The sequence below is a fragment of the Coenobita brevimanus genome, chromosome 110 (genome assembly GCF_032717465.1).
Source record: "Coenobita brevimanus isolate Jiangsu-jjx chromosome 110, ASM3271746v2, whole genome shotgun sequence".
Classification (NCBI taxonomy): domain Eukaryota; kingdom Metazoa; phylum Arthropoda; class Malacostraca; order Decapoda; family Coenobitidae; genus Coenobita; species Coenobita brevimanus.
Window position 1 is genome coordinate 35,270,429 of NC_137063.1, and position 19,540 is coordinate 35,289,968.

Below are 19,540 nucleotides of genomic sequence, written 5' to 3' on the forward strand. Positions count from 1 at the left end.
TAAATATACTCTGGCATGTTTTGGATATCTCCGAGTTGGCAACTGTTGCTTCTCGTAGAATGTAGATCATTCTAGAACAATTCAAGCTCATATAAGGATAGGGAAGAGACTAGAGCAGTTCAGTCGGTTTTCAGTGCAATTTGAGTGTAGTTAAGTGTCAGTGCAGTTAGTACACTTTTGGTACCTGTGAAAATAGTGAAGTGTTGTTGGCAAACAATGAAGTGTTACTGAAGTTTGTATATCATCGGTACTTGTGAAAATAGTGAAGTGTTGTTGTCATGTATTAAGTGTAATTGCAGTTAGTAAAGTTTGTATAGCTCCAGTGCTTGTGAAAACAGTGAAGTTGGAAAGCATTAACCCGCCCCGTTTCGTCAACGTATGGGTACGTTGCAACATTTTGCATTTGCCAGTCCTGGCGACGTACTGGTACGTCGTGCAATTGCAAGGTCCCTAATTTGCACAATTTTCAAATTTCGCGTGTGATTTTTCGTACATATACACGGGACACCTACCTCTATTCCTCTTCAAGATGCCAAGCAGGGACAATGCCTTACACCGCATAACCTCCCCCCTCCCCCCCTCATGCCATTGTCTCAGCAATTCACCTGTTATCAGTGGCCTGGCCAGTAAAGACATTCAGGACCAGAGTGATTCCCCAATCGATGACAATGTGGAGGACAAAGTTTACATAGCATTAGAGGAAGAAACAATCAGAAATAATGATCAGGTAATGTGGCAAAAGAAGGTCAGGTATGGTGATGAGTTAGTGAGTGAAACAATGCTTATAATGCCTATATTACTGTTTGAAAACCAATATACTCTTGTACTACATATAAGTTCGTACCAAGTAAATAAGTAAATACCGTTTATGAGTGGTGTGAAATAGTTACCCTCTCATAGAACTCGTTTTCTTTGGTGTCAGCCTTTTAGAGATCCCAGTCAGGTAAGGAGGTACTGGTACCTGGATCGAGTATTTTAAACCTCAGGTGAGCAATTTCTTTATGAATTTTCGATGTTTCTCATCAAAAGCGGAGGTTTTAGCCAAAAAAAACATTTTGAAAATACCTCGGGATTAGGGGGTGTCAGAGGTGCGAAATAGCTCGGGACGTGATGGGTTAAGTGTACTTACTGTACTTGGAAAATAAGGACAGTGATCTTAAGAAGCCAGTGTGTACTATGTTCGCCTCAGCTGATCTTGTGTGCTGTACACCGAAAGGCTGCCTCTCGGAAGAACAACTCACTGGACAACGTCCTTCCCATGATATATAGACGAAGAGTCTATATATCATGGTCCTTCGTATACTGTGCTGTTGTTGTTGGAGCCTGTGGCAGTGTGGGACTGAGACGTAACAATATATATGTACATAGATAGAATGAATGATTGATAGATTGATTGACTGATAGATTGATTAACAGAGAGAGAGAGAGAGAGAGAATGTGGGTGGGGGTGGGGGTATGAGGTTCAGCTCACATAATCGTCGCTATCTGAACATTGATAACCATGAAATTTGAGAAAAATTGCAGCTATATGTAATAAAACTATAATTGATGCAGGGATGAGGACAAAATTAACACACCGCACCATTGATATGTGAAACGTGTTTGGCGGGAGCTTCATGCTGTGACTCCTCCCGAAACTGATTATGCACATACTGAAATATCCATCTATCTATCTATTGCCAGACGCCTCAATCCCGTTCTGGGTGGCCACAAACAAATCACCTCCACATCGCCCTGTCCCCCGCCATTTCACTGCCCTGCTCCCAACTCACAAACCCCTCTCTTATATACCTCTCCACCCCATCCCTCCATCTCATCCTCGGTCTCCCCTTCCCTCTCCCCCCCTCTACCTCACTCACATACACTCTCTTCGTCAGTCTTTCACCCTCCATCCTTTCCACATGGCCAAACCACCTCAGTATGTTCCTCTTAACGCTTCCTATCACATCCACATCCACACCACAATGTTCCGGTATATCCTCATTTGTCAGCCTATCTTTCCATGTGACTCCACAGGCTCCTCTTAAATAATTCATTTCCACTGCTCTCACTCTTGACTTGTGTCCCTCCAACAACATCCAAGCTTCACTTCCATACGTTAGAGTTGGTATCACAATACTGTCATGTAGTAACTTTTTCACTTCCATGCTCACTTCCCTGTTTCTTATCGCTGCTTTCAAGGAACCAGCAACCTTTCTTCCATGCTGTACCCTTTCAAGCACTTCACCCTCCAAACTTCCATCCTTACTCATCACACCACCCAGGTACTTAAACGTACTCACATTTTCCAATTCCTCACCATCCAACCTTGCTGTACATTCACTGACTTCACCTCTCAAAGACCATTACTTTACTCTTCCCTACATTCACCTTTAGATTCCGTTTCTTACACACTCTCCCAAACTCATCCACCAAGCCTTGCAGCTCCCCTTCGTCTTCACACAACAACACAGTATCATCTGCAAACAACAGTACAGGGAGTTTCCAAACACTACCCTCTCTCACCAGGGCCACTCCAACATCCACTACCCTACCTTGTACCTGTTTTATTACCCCATCCATGTACAGATTGAACAACCATGGAGACATGCCACATACACGTTTCAACCCAACCTTCAAAGAGAAAAATTCACTCAGTTCACCATCCACACGCACTGCAGCCCCAGCACCATCATACATAACTCTTCACAGCATTCAACAACTTCCCATCTACTCCATATATTCTTAATACTTTCCACAATCCTTGTCTATCGACCTTGTCATATGCTTTCTCCAAATCCACGAAAGTCGCATACAACTTCTTTCCCTTCTCTAGAAACTTTTCCACTAAAGATCTAAGAATAAATATCTGATCTACACAACCTCTTCCCTTCCTAAAGCCTTCCTGTTCTTCTCCAACTAATTCCTCTTTTCTTTCTCTAACTCTGTCAATAAGTATCCTACCATACACTTTTCCTATTATACTAAGAAGACAGATGCCCCTATGATTACCACACACTTCTTTTTCCCCATTTCCTTTGTACAAGGGAATAATTGTACCTGACTTCCAATCCTCCGGGATTCTACCTTCCTCCCAGGCCAATCTGCACATCTTCCACATCCATTCTACTACTATCTCTCCCCCATACTTCAGCATTTCACCACACAGTCCATCAATTCCTGGGGCTTTCCCCAGTTTAACTTTCTTCATTGCTTCCACAACTTCTATCCTACTGATTTCTTCTTGTCTTCTCACCTCCCTTCTTCTCCCAGCCATTCCCCAGCCACTTATACTCGCATTACTTCCATCCTCTATGTTCAACAATTCCTTAAAGTGTTCTCTCCAACCGCTCACTTTTTCTCCCTTGTCCACAAGTTATCCACCATTTTTATCTCTCACTCCCCTGCTAACTTCACTTCCACCCTGTCTTACTCTTTTCACCTTTTTCCAGAACATTTTCTTACAGTCCCTCCACTTCACACTCAAGTTCCTTCCAAATTCCTCATCCACTCTCTTCTTACTAATCTTTTCACCTCTCTCTTTCTTTCTACATATAACTCTCTCTTCCGCCTGTCAACTTCTTCTACGCCCCTATTTCTCATCCATTCATTGTATGTTTTCTTCTTTTGTGCCATAGCCTGTCTCACCTCTTCATTCCACCACGCTGTTCCTTGCACCCCCCTCCGTCTTTTCTTCATCCCACACACCACATCACATGCTGCACATATTTCTTATGTGAATATCCTGCACACGCCTTCCACGTCCCCCATCTGCTCCAATTCATATTTGTCCAATCGTTCCTCCACTTCCCTTTTATATTCTGCCTTTTTCTCATCCTCTTGTAACCTTTCCACTCTCCATGCAAATATTCCTTCTTCCCGTCCTTCTGTTCTTCTATTTCTCCATCTTATTTGGATCTTTATTCTGGCCACCACCAAGCAGTGGTAGGAAAGTCCACTCCCCCATCCTCTATAAGCTCTTGCATCCATTACACGTCTTCGCATCCTTTCATCCATGCACACATAATCAATCATTGCCTTCCTTTCATTCAGTTCACCACCCACCCTTCTCATCACTCGCCATGTATACCTGTGGATCATTTTGTGCCTGAAGAGGGTATTGGCTATCACCAACCCCCTCCCGGCACAAATGTCCACTAACGCACTGCCATTCTCATCTGTCTCAGCAGGCACACCCCACTCACCAACTATTCCATCCACCTTCACATTCCCTACTTTACCATTCATATCACCGATCAAAAACACTCTCTCATTCCTTCCAAACTTTTCCAGGCACACTTCCACATTTGTCCAGAACTCTTCTCTCACTCTGCTTGCACGATCTTGCGTTGGCGCATACACACACACAATCGCCCACATTTGTATTCCAACTTTCAATCTTATCCACATAATCCTTGACCCAGTTGATCCATACTCTCTTATGTTCTTCTTCCATCTTTTACTCACAGCTATACACACTCCTACTTTTGCCGTCTCATTCTCACCTACTCCTGCACTTATACATCCATACTCCCATACTGTCACACTCTCATGTCAGATAATAAATGCAATAGTTTTATCCAACAAGAAAGATTATAAAAGAAAACAGCTTAGTGTGTCTTATGACATGGTGCACTTTGAATGCCTCCTCTGGCTGGAAGTGAGGAGCAGGATATGTATATTTCACATAATATTACTTGTAAGGAGAGTAAAAAAAAAAAAAAGTTAATTTTCACTATTTTAGGGTAAGCAGTAGCTTTTAATTACAAGATCCATGTCAGTTGTATGGTCTGTGTTAACTGCACGTACGTAATTGCAAGTTAGTGGCAGCAACAAGTTCGGTATCAATTGCAAATTCTATCATTGCAGGTTCCATCTCAATAGTTAATTCGGTTCTAGTTACAAGTTGGGTGGCTACCGTAAGTTCAGTATCAAATGCTCACTAGTTCAGTGTCAGTTACTTGTTAAAATGCATGATTCGGTACGAACTGCAACTTAAATGTGAGTTCACTATGAAGTATATATTTGGGTTGGCAACACTGTATCCCAAACACTGCCCCCCCCCCCCCTTTTTTTTCGCCGTGGACCTCATGTGCAAGTTAGGTATCAGTTGCAAGTTTGCTCAGGCCTCTGCATATTTCCTGTTCCTGAGTGACGTTCAGCCGTAACTTCAGTTTGGCTCACCATATCCCACTAATTCCGTAGGGGATCTACACTGCATGTTTTTTTTTTTTTTTTTTTTTTTTTATCTAAAGCAAATTCATTTGGGCCTCACCATATCTGAGTCACTCCGCAGAGGGTTTAAGCCGCAAGTTCAGGTCAGGCTCATTGCAATAAGTAAATAATTAACCAAAATAAAAATAAATAAATAAATAAATCACCATTTCCTCATTGTTGGTCTCAGTCGCAAGTACGACCCAGACCCATTTAATTTCCTTTGCTCCCCGAAATCCCCCTCCCCTTTCTTTCAGTCACACTCAGTACTTATTCGTATATATCCGTCAGTTCAAAATAATAACAATTTTCTTTTCCTCAGTGGGCCTGAATTGTAAGTACGACCCCGACACCATACTGCGGACGATGACGGCCATGAAGGAGGCCCTGGACGCAGAGGGACTTAAGCCGTATCTGATGACGCAGCCGAATGGGTTCCATGTGCCAGGTGTGGGCAGGCTGGGATACGCCGCCTGTCCCGAATTCCCATTTGGTTAGTGTGTGTGTGTGTGTGTGTGTTTACCTAGTTGTTGTATACAGAGAGAGATACAGACAAGGTGGTACAATTTCACCAAAGTGAACATACTTAGAGCTGCTGAACTATCTTGGATTTCGGTGGACCAGAGGAGAAACTACAGTAAATTATAGCCGATCTGAACAGGAAAAATCTGAAGGTTGCCTTGAAAAATGAAAATGAAGACGAAAATTATGTTTAACAGACATGTTCATGCCCTTCCAATATACCGGTACTCAGGAGATGAAGAACCAGAATGCATTAAGGACTACGTACACCCATGACAGGTTATTCAGCCAATGACAAATCAAACCAAGAATAGGATGGAGCGTGTTTGGTAAAATGACTGCAGGGATATGCACATACAGTATGGGCAAAGACAGGAACATAATGCTCGCTTTACTTGCGGACCTGAAATGTGGAGTCTAACATTTTTCTGGAACGTAAAGTTAGGAAACATTATGTTAGAGCTCACAGAGAGAGAGAAAAGGAGAGTTTCTTCGATAAGAGATCAAACGAAAATAGAGGATAAGCTTTACAGTTAAAAAAAAAAAATATGTGGGCAGGTCAGTTCTTCAGATAAAACGTGGACAACCTGGATAACGGAGTGACAACCCCGAGATGGATTGCGAAAGAGGCAGACAGAGAATAAGATGGCAAAATGTGATTAGTGAATTCGCTGGGGCCGGATGGAAAGGCTGACAGCCAATGGGTCAGATTAAATAAAAGTGAGAGAGAGAGAGAGAGAGAGGTGTTGCCCTGTAGTGGAGTAACGCAGGCTGAGGATGATGATAAAGATACTGGATTTTAGCAAGGGTCGTGCTGTCATATGTCCATGTGTACGTTTATTCAATATGATTTTGAACACACATGTTCATTCCTCACACCACGTCCCCATCCAGACTGCATCAAGTATTTATATAGTAATCTCCTGTCTGGGAACTAAACTTTCTTTTTTTACATTATATATCTAATCATTCTTGGTTCATATTCATGTCCTCTTTTGCCTTCTCCATCTTTCACAAAATGATCCTCTCTGTCCACTTTTTCCAACCCTCTAACATTTTAAACCTTATAATCTCTCTCTCTCTCTCTCTCTCTCTCTCTCTCTCTCTCTCTCTCTCTCTCTCTCTCTCTCTCTCTCTCTCTCTCTCTCTCTCTCTCTCTCTCTCTCTCTCACTAAGGTTAGGAACTTTAGCTTCTGCCTCTCATTACACAACTCTCTCAAGCTTGGTATCATCCTTTTGGCCATCTTTTGTACTTTTTCAGGTTTATGTACATATTTCTTTAATATGTTACAAAGAGTTACGAAGATTTTTGTATGGCAAAGCTAACAGGCGTTTTCGGTCCATCCCAGCATAGAGTATCTACTGACATTCTGGTAGAGAAGGTCCTCTTATCCCTAAGCTCTCCAGAAGAACTCCTTTGTTGTAACTTCCTCTTAGATATTAGAAATTTGTTAAATTTGCCCAGTTGCCTTTGTTTATAACGCGAAAAGTTCCTCAGCTGCCTGTAAAACAGACTTGCTAGTTTTCGCCATTTTTCCAACAACAACAACAACACACACACACACACACACACACACACACACACACACACACACACACACACACACACACAGTAATAATAACACCATACTAAAATGGTCCTTTAGCCTTAAGTCGATTCGTAATGTACAACTGTGAGCAAATGCATGCCGACACGTCTCATGTACTTGTGGCAATGGAATGGAAGATGTTGCTTAAAGTATATGTTATAACAATATGAAGCACACAGCAGAAGAGTATATGATGGGAGGATATTCTCTGTAGTCGGGGGGAAGGGGGATGACGATTATGTAAGGCAGGACATAAAGCTGGCAGAGGATTGTCGTCCAAGTTTTGCATATGGTTGTACTGTACGTGTCGTCTTTGTCAGCAGCGATGGAGGCACGAGTACTCACAAGGTTTGACGTGCACAAGTATGCCCGCGCCGCCTACGAAATGGGCGTGAGGTACATTGGAGGTTGCTGCGGGTTCGAGGCCTACCACATCCGCGCCATTGCGGAGGAGCTGGCCACAGAGAGGGGGAAATGGCCGGCAGCGAGTGAAAAGCACAAACCCTGGGGCGAGGATCTCAGACTCAGTACTGCGGACTTTCTTCGTGCTAGGTTGGTTTATTTGTCTTTTATGTAAGCATTACTGATGTCGTCACCGCAATAATGTCGCTATTTGTACTAAAAACCGCCAGCGGAAATGGTCAACAGTAAGTGAAAAATAACCTTAGTGAGGATTTAAAACTTAGTACGTCATCCTTTTCCGTGTCAGGTTAGCTGATTTGTCTTTTTAACCCATTCAGCCCTGGACCTTCATGTATAATGCGTTCTCGCCGTCTCCAAACTATTCTATTGACCTTGTTCCAAACGCCCAACTTCTTCCTTCCTTCTCCCACCTTGTTTCTCCGCCTTGTTCTTTTTCTGTCTGGCAAACTCCCTTACACTCTCCCGCAGTTATGCCTCCACCTTGCTTTTCACCCCATCGGCCCAAGGATGTTTTTCATTTTCTTCGAATTATCTCAAGACGATTATATCCAATTTGGACAGACTTTGATCTAGAACCCCTCCACAACCAGGGGGATTTTCTAAGCTTAATGAATTAAGATTAAACTACAAAAAGATTGCATAGCAGGGGCGCACCCAGGAATATTTTTCTGGGGGGGGGGGCATAAAAATGAAAATTGTGGCTAGAAAAAATCATGATTTTATAAAGCGACTATTAGTGTATTTAGTTTCTTACAAGGAAGGAAATTTCGGGGGGGGGGGCAATGGCCGCCTTGCCCCTCCCCTCCCCCGGTGCGCCCCTGTTGCATAATAATGGTTTTTCACATCCGTGGGCAAAACAAGAGGATATATTATTTCACTCACTCTCTCTCTCTCTCTCTCTGAACACTACAACTCAGTTTTGATCCGAAATGTGCAGAACTTTATAGAAGCATTGAGGGTCAGCCAAAGCTGCAGTGATTTGACGTTGAGAACAATATAAAAACACCAGGTCAAAGGCCAAGGTTACATGGCAAGGTCAGCTCTGCTTGAGCCTATTTAAACCAAGCTTGTTGGATGGATTAAAGGCCAGCTAAGGTTCAGTTGAACTGATTTTGAGAAAAATAAGTTAAAGTCAAGGACTCGGGGCAAGATTAGGTATTCAACCTAATGACAAATAGCTGTGAAGTGATTTTGAACCAGACTTGGCGGGAGGGTTGAGGGTCAGCAAAGAGTGAAGTAACTTAATATTCAAAACAATAATTCAAAGGTCAATTCACAGCGCAGGGTCGACTCGACATTTTTATCTCATTTTGGCCGGATTTGATGGAAATGTCGAGGATGAAGTGATCTGATTTTGAGAACAATCGTCCGAAGGTCAAGGTCACGGCACAGTCAAAATTTTGACCCTTACACCAATTGTAGGATACAGCTGTTGCACTCTATGAGTGCTCCTTTTTGTCTGTGTTTGTTTTTGGTGGATATTTGGCTGTGAATCGCTGGTATATAAGCCAAAGTTACAGTATGGAGCTCCTAACTTCATTATGTTTACCAACAGTAGGCATAAGTAGAATTAACCCAAAGGTTTAATAAAATAGGCTACTAATGAGAAGAAAATATAAAATATAAGAATAAAAATAACGACAGCTATTTGTTGGCCTTTTCAACCATTTACATCTGAACATCTTGTTCTAGTCCATCATCCATCTAGTATAACCTCTTCAGGAGCGTAGGGATCCGGAGCCTGGGTACGCAGCCCGGAAATTCAAGGCGAATGATAACTTACTTGCTTATTATCAGTGTTACGAGAGCAATAAACCCTAACCACCTCTCGGAATGAGATCCTTTTGTTCCACACCCAGCTGGAGTGCCTGAATTCACCATTGATCAACAGGCGTGTAAAAACTGCATATGGACAGCGATGCTAAAGTACTACATCAGTACACACCACGAAGGCCAATCCTTGATCTCCCTGCAAAGATGAGAACAGTTCCATAAAGAGGAAAGTACGCAAGTGCGACAGAGGAACATGCTCTATCAAAAAACAAACCTAACATATCACTAGCCTTAGTCTAATGGACAAACCAAACAATACCTAAACCTTACTAAACATGCACGGTGGAGGGAACATAAGAATGTAAGAAGAGAGGATAACTGTAGTAGGCCGGTTGGCCCATGCTAGGTAGCTCCTAGAAGAGTAACTGAACCATTAGAATGAGATAAGGATAACAAAGAAGAAGTCTCTCCCCCGCTCTCCAAACCCTCCGGTGGGAACCGACAGGAAAAAGTTAGAAGGAACACCACGCAGTATAGAAAAACTTGCTTGGGCATTTTATAGAAAAGTCTGAGAGGAGAAAAGGAGACTATCATAGTGTAACCTGAAGTGGAAAAAGAATGCATTAGTACTGGGTATGTTTTTTTTGTTTTTTTTATACCCACCCCTTATTTGGCATATGCTTATCTAGCCTATGGGTGAAACTCTCAATGCAAGGGACAGCACCTACATTACTAGGTAGCTTATCTCATTCGTCTGCTACTGTATTGCCAAATCAGTTGCTACCTTATTTCCTTACTAAAACGGAATTTGTTTTGTTTGAATCCGTTACTTGTAGTTCTATCTTGTATGCTCCCTTCAAGTACCCTGCTAATATCTCCCATATTTATTCCCTTCATGCACTTAAACACCTCAGTTATGTCTCTCCTTACTCTACGCCTTTCTAGTGGGTGTAGATTTAGTCTTTTTAGTCTGTCTTCATATGAAAGGTTCCGAACACCATGTGTCATTTTTGTCATTCTTCTCTGTACATTTTCAAAGCATCTATATCCATTCTACAGTACGGACACCAAAATCGCAGAGTGTGATCTAAATGTTGCCTTACTAAAGCTAGATAAAGTTGCAGTGTTATTTTAAATGTCCTATTGCTCACTCTCTGCGATATAAATCCTAGGACCCTATTTGCTTTATTTCTCGCATTGAGAAAGCATATGACAGGGTGGATAGACAAGGATTGTGGAAAGTGTTAAGAATATATGGAGTAGATGGGAAGTTGTTGAATGCTGTGAAGAGTATGTACGATGGTGCGAAGGCTGCAGTGCGTGTGGATGGTGAACTAAGTGAATTTTTCTCTTTGAAAGTTGGTTTGAAACAGGGATGTGTCATGTCTCCATGGTTGTTCAATCTGTACATGGATGGGGTAATAAAAGAGGTACAAAGTAGGGTAGTGGATGTTGGAGTGGCCCTGGTGAGAGAGGATAGTGTTTGGAAACTCCCTGTACTGTTGTTTGCAGATGATACTGTGTTGTTGAGTGAAGACGAAGGGGAGCTGCAAGGCTTGGTGGATGAGTTTGAGAGAGTGTGTAAGAAACGGAACCTAAAGGTGAATGTAGGGAAGAGTAAAGTGATGGTCTTTGAGAGAGGTGAAGTTAGTGAATGTACAGCGAGGTTAGATGGTGAGGAATTGGAAAATGTGAGTACGTTTAAGTATTTGGGTAGTGTGATGAGTAAGGATGGAGGTTTGGAGGGTGAAGTGCTTGAAAGGGTACAGCAGGGAAGAAAGGTTGCTGGTTCCTTGAAAGCAGTGATAAGAAACAGGGAAGTGAGCATGGAATTGAAAAAGTTACTACATGACAGTATTGTGATACCAACTCTAACGTACGGAAGTGAAGCTTGGACGTTGTTGGAAGGACACAAGTCAAGAGTGAGAGCAGTGGAAATGAGTTATTTAAGAGGAGCATGTGGAGTCACGTGGAGAGACAGGCTGACGAATGAGGATATAAAGGAGCGTTGTGGTGTGGATGTGGATGTGATAGGAAGCGTTATGAGGAACACACTGAGGTGGTTTGGCCATGTGGAGAGGATGGAGGGTGAAAGACTGACGAAGAGAGTGTATGTGAGTGAGGTGGAGGGGGGAAGAGGGAGGGGGAGGCCGAGGATGAGATGGAGGGAGGGGGGTGTGAGTTGGGAGCAGGGCAGTGAAATGGCGGGGGACAGGGCGACTTGGAGGCGATTTGTTTGTGGCCACCCCGAACGGGATTGAGGCGTCTGGCAATAGATAGATAGATAGATAGATACATTGTTGCCATGGTTCTAGGTGTTTACTAGCCGTAACTCCTAGATCTCTCTCGCATTGTGATTTACTGATTTCTTACTAATTTCGTTAAGTTTGATTTGCCATTTTTTTTTTTCCATTTGGACAATAAATTGAGGTCATTTTGTAAGTTGATGCAATCGTCAGTCAAGTTAATGATACGCCCTATTTTTGTGTCATCGGCAAATTTGCTTATACTGCTAGTGATTCCAACGTCTAGATCATTTACACACACACACACACACACACACACACACACACACACACATATATATATATATATATATATATATATATATATATATATATATATATATATATATATATATATATATATATTGTTACGCTGTCCGCCTTTCCGTTCCCACGGGTGCAGCCGTTACAGCTGGGCTAGGGGATTATGCAGTATGTATCCGTTTCATTCGCGGAGTTTAAATTAGCGAGTGTTACAAGTTCTTTTGTTTCTTTCGTTCCTGCCACTGGGGGCAATTTTATTTAATACCATGCTGAGAATGCATTTCATTATTTTGATTGTCTTATGTGAGCTACCAGTATATTTAATAATGTTTTGCTTGCATTAGAAGTACCAATTCATTGGAGAGAGAGAGAGAGAGAGGCACGAATTTAAGTTCCTTATTAATTAATCTGATTCATGCGTTCACGCTTGGCTGCACACGAGCCTAGCATCAGTCCAGTGTCTTCCCAACCAGCTTCAGTGTTGGGTGTTTGTACACTCTCTCTCTCTCCTCAGTCATTTTTTATGCCGAGCTGGCGTTTTCATTTAAGTTTATTTTTATTCTTTTGTTGCTGACTGAGGGAAGTAGTTATTTTTATTTGTTTTTGTGACCTTGTTGTCTTTGGAGGGCCAGTCTGGCTCACCGTGGTCCTCTCGCTGCCTTTGTTAACGTTCCCCAACACACGTACATACACACACACCCCTAACCCCTACACAGTTTAATCCCATCTCTCTGCACAAGGCTAGTGAGAACCATCGTGAGCTATTAACTGCGTTCCCCCTTGGACACGGGTTAAGTAGAAAGTCGTCACCATCGGCAGTAAGTGGGAGGTGTTCCTGTAGACTGTCTCGGGCGGTATTACTTCCGGTAGTGACGATAGTAGGCTAGATCTATAGGTAGGCTGTTCCGTTTTGCTATCAAAGTACAGAGTGTTGCGTTCTTAAGTAAGTACTTTTCCGTTGCGCAGTTTTTCTCTAGTTTGCGGAGTGTGAGTGCCGGGGTCTGCGTTATTTTTGCAACGCAGTGGAGGCCGATCATCTAAGGCTGACTTGTCTTTTTGTAATAGCCCCGGGCTGGCGCTACCGTAACAGTGACGACCCTGCCAGGATATCCTAACAGTGCCTTCTTCTTGCTAGGATATCGTTACCTTGGCGTTCTCTGTGCTTTGAGGTGAAGTTGATGTGTTTGTAGTTTCTCAGTCAGCATTAGTATTTCATTATTCAGTACTGCCATTGATTTGTTGCCATGGAGTCACGCGTGTCTACACCAGATCGCGTACGTGCTGCGTCACCTGTGGATATGGAACAACGAGAGGCACATAGCAAAGGTACTTCCCGTGTGAGCCCTGAGTTTGACTATGGTGCTGAGCTGCCTCGTTTCGCTACCCCACTATTACCATCTATGATGCCGCCGAGCCAGTTTAGAGCAGTTCCCCCAGGTATGTCTGGTGCTTTCCCTGGAGCTGTTCATTCCACTCCTATATACCCTGGAGTCTTGTCACCGGAGGCCCAGTTGCAGTTGGAGTTGAAAAAGTTGGAGATGGAAATGCAGCGTGCAAAAGAAGAGAGGGAGATGGAAATGCAGCGTGCAAAAGAAGAGAGGGAAATGCAGCGTGCAAAAGAAGAGAGGGAGATGGAGATGCAGCGTGAAAAAATGCGATTTGAGCTGGAGAAGACTCGCTTGGAGGTGACTGCTAATAGATCTACTTCAGATACCCAAACCTCAGGCCGTGCAGAGGATAGGGAGACTTGGCTCTCAAGGAGTCTAAAATTAGTGCCAGCATTTGATGAGTTGAAGGTGACAGAATGGTTTGTCAGGTTTGAAAAGAAGGCTAGGGAGTTTGAGTGGCCCAGGCAGCGCTGGGGGGGCTTGGTATCTAATGTGCTGAAGGGAAAAGCATCGGAAGTGTATAATAGGTTGAGCCCTGAGGATGTAGATGATTATGATGAATATAAAGCAGCCATCCTGAAGGCATATGAACTTAGACCAGAGGCTTATCGGTTGTTGTTCCGTGGTGCTCGGAAAAGACCTGCTGACACCTATATGGCCTACGCCAGGTATCTGGAGAAGTTAGACGAGTGGTTGCTGAGTGAGAGCGCCACTTTGTATAACGATGTGCGTGAACTGCTTTTGATGGAACATTTTACCAACATGGCTGACAAAGAAATTGGTGTTAAAATTAGGGAGAAGAGATTTAAGACCGTGAAGGAAGCAGCAACGTGGGCTGATGACCGGGTGTTTGCCTTGCGGAGTATGGGGGTCAAGTATGCTAATTTTCAGTATTCCAGGGAGAGGACTGTGAGTGGCCCTGCCTGGGATAAATCTCCCGTGAATCAGTCCAAGGGAAGTTCAGAGGAGAAAAAGAATTCTGGGAGAAAGAGCCCCGTATCCAGTTCGAAGCTAGTTTGTTACTTTTGCAAACAGAGTGGGCACATCAAGCCTAACTGCCCTAAGTGGAAGGCCTCCCAAAATGCCAAACCAGTGGCACTAGTTGTAGGTTCGAGTCAGGTGAACGAGAGGAGTTGGGAGAGTGGTAACGGTGAGGGAGAAGTCTGTGGAAAGCTGGAGTGCAGCCGGCTGTGCTCGCTGCCAGCTCAGGCTGAAAAAGTTACCCAACATGCTACGCCACCTCCGGATGAACTGCCTCAGAAATCGTCCCTAGACTGGTGTAAACCTTTTATGTGTCACGGCACTGAAAATTCATGGGATCAGTTATCCAGTTACTGTGGTTCGTGATACCTGTGCACAACAGTCTGTGTGCAGAAACGTGACTGGAGGGCCTGTAAACTCAGGGAAGTATGTGCTGTGTAGAGGCATGAACTCAGATGAATACTATGATTATGTTCATGTGGAACTCGATTGCCCCATTGTTCAGGCTGCAGTTCAAGTAGCTGTTGCTGATGTAATGCCAGTAGAGGGAGTTGATTTTCTGCTGGGGAACGACCTGGCTGGGGAGAAAGTATTTCCATCTCTTCCCCCACCAGTTGTTGTGGCAGAGAAGTGTTTTGACGCCCCAGAAATTGGTATTGAAGTTGATGCAGAAGTGGAAGCCATGTTTCCGGTCTGTGCAATTACAAGATCTATGGCACAGGTTGCAGCACGGGAGGAAGAACTGGTGAAGTCACAGGTTCTTGGGGTCGACTGTGATGAGGCAGGGCCACCAATGGAGGAACCTAGTGAGCAGAGTGTTGCTGTAGTGGGTGAGGAGAGTGGGAATGCGTGCATGGGCGCTGCCCCACTTCCCACTCAGGACACTAGAGGTGGTGTTGAGTGTGTCTGTATGGAGACTGAACCCAGCCCATCGACTGAATTAGGAGAATTTCAGGACGCTGGGGTCGACTGCGAGGATGCAGGACCTCCGTCAAACGCGCCTGAGGAACAGAGTGTCACTGTTGAGGGTAGAGGTGATGATGTCAGTGTGGAGTCTGACATTCCTCCCCCTGTCGAGTGTACTAGAGGTGACGCTGAAATTGATCGCCCTTCGCAATCCAGTGTCCCGACCAGTCCCTTATCTCAGTCCTCAGTAGAGTTGGCGGGTGTTGGGCCAGCAGAATTGAGGGTGAAGCAACAGGAGGATGTAACATTAAAGCCCTTGTTTGCTCGAGTAGGGGAAGAAAGAAGTATGGAGTGTGGTAAGGAGGAGTTCCTGATTAAAGACAATGTTTTACATCGCCGATGGACGCCCACTGGCGCCACGGTGGATGGAGGAGTGGGTGAGTTAGTGCAGGTGGTGGTGCCTGTGCAGTATAGGGTGCCGTTAATACAGTTAGCACATGAGGGACCTTTAGCAGGTCACTTGGGAAACAGGAAGACAGTGCAGCGCTTAAGATATAACTTTTGGTGGCCAAGTATGCCGGGACAAGTTGCTGCGTACATCAAGAGCTGTCACACGTGTCAGATAGTGGGCAAGCCTAATCAAGTTCTTCCTGTGGCCCCTTTGACTCCCATTCCTGCAGTTGAACCTCCGTTTACCCGGGTAATCATTGATATCGTGGGCCCTTTACCTCCTACTTCTGCTGGAAACAAGTATTTGTTAACCATAATGGATGTTACAACGCGATACCCAGAGGCTATACCAATCAGAAGCATGCAGGCGAAGTCAGTAGTCAAGCAACTTATCCTGTTCTTTACTCATTTTGGCCTGCCCAAGGAGTTGCAGTCAGACCATGGAGTAAATTTTACATCTAATTTGTTTAAGCAGACAATGACAGAGTTGGGCATCAAACACAATTTGTCCAGTGCCTACCATCCGCAGTCACAAGGTGCCCTGGAGAGGCATCATCAGACCTTAAAGACAATGCTGCGCACCTTCTGCTATGATAGTGGAAAGGATTGGGACCTAGCGGTACCCTTTGTTATGTTTGCAGTGAGAGAGGTACCAACTGAGTCGTTAGGGTTTTCACCCAATGAGTTAGTGTTTGGGCACAGAGTTCGTGGTCCCTTGGATGTGGTGCGAGAGGCCTGGAGTAACAACAAATCTGGCAACCAGGAATCCATGCTTGACTATGTCTGCCGCACTCGGGAGAGACTGCATTGCGCTTTAGAGCTTGCCCGTGACCATCTAATCGGGGCTCAAGCGAAAATGAAGGCTCATTACGATAAGAAGGTCAGAAGTCGTGAGATTAAGCAAGGAGATGAAGTTTTGGCACTGCTGCCCATGCAAGGAAAACATCTGGCGGCTAGATTCAGTGGTCCTTATATTGTGAAGAAGAGAGTTGGGGAACTTGACTATCTAATTGTTACCCCAGATAGGCGGAAGAGTACTCAGTTGTGCCACGTTAATATGTTGAAGCCATACTACCGCCCAGTTGATTCTCATTGTGGGATGACTGCTGATGTCTCTCACCTGGGATGTGAAGGACGGGGAAGGGAGGACGTGGCATCAAAGGAACGTGCTGTGGAGGGAGCTGTTGGTGCCGGTGATGGGAGTAGTGAACCAGGGTTACAGCCACAGTCCCTGGAAGGTGACTTTGGAGTGGACGTCGAGGGAACCAGGGATAAGAGCGCTCCTGTAGTTTTGGCGGTTGGTAGTGAGTTGGAGGAGCAGGAGGAAGTGCTTAGTCATGGTGAGATGTTACCAGCTGACCTATGGGAGGGCAATGGTTATGCATCTCTGGTGGAGAAATTGCGACACCTTGATCCAGTAAAGCGAGAAGAGCTGTGCAACAGATTATGGAAACATCCGAAAGTTTTTGGAGATTCACCGGGATTGACAACTTGGGCTACTCATGACATTGACGTTGGGGATAGTAAGCCTGTAAAATTAGCTCCCTACCGCATCAACCCTATCAGACAGAAAGCTCTCGATAATGAGATCAAGTATATGTTGGACCATGGATTGATCAAGAGGAGTTTCAGTGAGTGGAGTTCACCAGTTACCTTACAGCCGAAGCCAGATGGGAAGGTTAGGTTGTGTGTGGACTTCCGGAAAGTTAACTCACTGTCTAAGATCGATGCTTATCCCTTGCCTCGGGTCGATGACTCTGTGGACAAGGTGGGAAATGCCACTTATATCACCAAACTTGACTTAGTAAAAGGATACTGGCAGGTCCCGCTGACGTAACGGGCTAAACAAGTGGCTTTGTTGTCAGTGGTGCAGTATATCAGTGCCAGGTGATGCCTTATGGACTGAAGAATGCTCCAGCTACTTTCCAGAGGCTTATGGATAAAGTGGTGGATGGCATACCTAATTGTGTCGTTTACATCGATGATGTCATTGTGTATGACACCAAGTGGGAGGAGCACCTTGATCATGTGGAAATGCTCATTAAGCGGTTGGAGGAAGCTGGCTTAGTAGTCAACTTGGACAAGTGCGAATTCGTACGCGCTAAGGTCCAGTATCTTGGATTTGTTGTAGGACATGGGCAAGTGGCTCCACCTCGGGCTAAGGTGGATGCCATTTCCAACTTTGCAGCACCCCAGTGTCGCCGTGCCCTCCAGCGATTTTTGGGCATGATTGGCTATTACAGAAGATTTATTGGGAATTACTCCACAGTGCTTGCCCCTCTTACTGACTTATTGCGCAAGGATAAGAAGTGGCAGTGGACAGCTGAGTGTGAGCAAGCTTTTACTACTGTTAAGTCTCTGCTGTGCCACCACCCTATATTGCGTGCACCAGATTTTGACAAATCTTTTGTGCTGGCAGTTGATGCTAGCCGAGTAGGGGTAGGAGCAGTGTTGATGCAGCCGGATGAGGGCCAGGTTGAACATCCCATATCATACTTCTCAAAGAAGTTTAATAGAGCCCAGAAGAACTATTCCGTCATAGAGCAGGAGTTATTAGCGATTATCCTAGCTCTGCAACACTTTGCTGTCTACCTGCCCCCTTTTGGCCCTGTGATCAAGATTTATTCAGACCATCATTCCCTGCAGTTTTTAAACAAGTTTAAATTTAAGAACCAGCGTTTGACCCGCTGGAGTTTGCTTTTGCAAGAGTACAATTTAGAAGTTAGGCATATTAAAGGGATTGATAACGTAATTGCTGATTGTTTATCCAGGGAGGGGTCAGGGTCTTGATTCGAAAATTTTGATCCAGGGCTCAAAATTTTCCCTTGGGGAAGGGCGTGTTACGCTGTCCGCCTTTCCGTTCCCACGGGTGCAGCCGTTACAGCTGGGCTAGGGGATTATGCAGTATGTATCCGTGTCATTCGCGGAGTTTAAATTAGCGAGTGTTACAAGTTCTTTTGTTTCTTTCGTTCCTGCCACTGGGGGCAATTTTATTTAATACCATGCTGAGAATGCATTTGATTATTTTGATTGTCTTATGTGAGCTACCAGTATATTTAATAATGTTTTGCTTGCATTAGAAGTACCAATTCATTGGAGAGAGAGAGAGAGAGAGGGGCACGAATTTAAGTTCCTTATTAATTAATCTGATTCATGCGTTCACGCTTGGCTGCACACGAGCCTAGCATCAGTCCAGTGTCTTCCCAACCAGCTTCAGTGTTGGGTGTTTGTACACTCTCTCTCTCTCCCCAGTCATTTTTTATGCCGAGCTGGCGTTTTCATTTAAGTTTATTTTTATTCTTTTGTTGCTGACTAAGGGAAGTAGTTATTTTTATTTGTTTTTGTGACCTTGTTGTCTTTGGAGGGCCAGTCTGGCTCACCGTGGTCCTCTCGCTGCCTTTGTTAACGTTCCCCAACACACGTACATACACACACACCCCTAACCCCTACACAGTTTAATCCCATCTCTCTGCACAAGGCTAGTGAGAACCATCGTGAGCTATTAACCGCGTTCCCCCTTGGACACGGGTTAAGTAGAAAGTCGTCACCATCGGCAGTAAGTGGGAGGTGTTCCTGTAGACTGTCTCGGGCGGTATTACTTCCGGTAGTGACGATAGTAGGCTAGATCTATAGGTAGGCTGTTCCGTTTTGCTATCAAAGTACAGAGTGTTGCGTTCTTAAGTAAGTACTTTTCCGTTGCGCAGTTTTTCTCTAGTTTGCGGAGTGTGAGTGCCGGGGTCTGCGTCATTTTTGCAACGCAGTGGAG

General features: G+C 44.4%; 1 protein-coding gene across 1 annotated transcript in view; it reads left to right on the plus strand.

Moving 5' to 3' along the window:
* The window catches only part of LOC145417546 (betaine--homocysteine S-methyltransferase 1-like), a 67,287-nt gene that overhangs the window by 34,714 nt on the left and 13,033 nt on the right, over nucleotides 1-19,540 (plus strand). Inside the window, exons 6-7 of the mRNA XM_080286255.1 lie at nucleotides 5,516-5,686; nucleotides 7,628-7,856. Coding sequence (XP_080142381.1) covers nucleotides 5,516-5,686; nucleotides 7,628-7,856 — 400 coding nt within the window. The remainder of the gene's footprint in view (nucleotides 1-5,515; nucleotides 5,687-7,627; nucleotides 7,857-19,540) is intronic.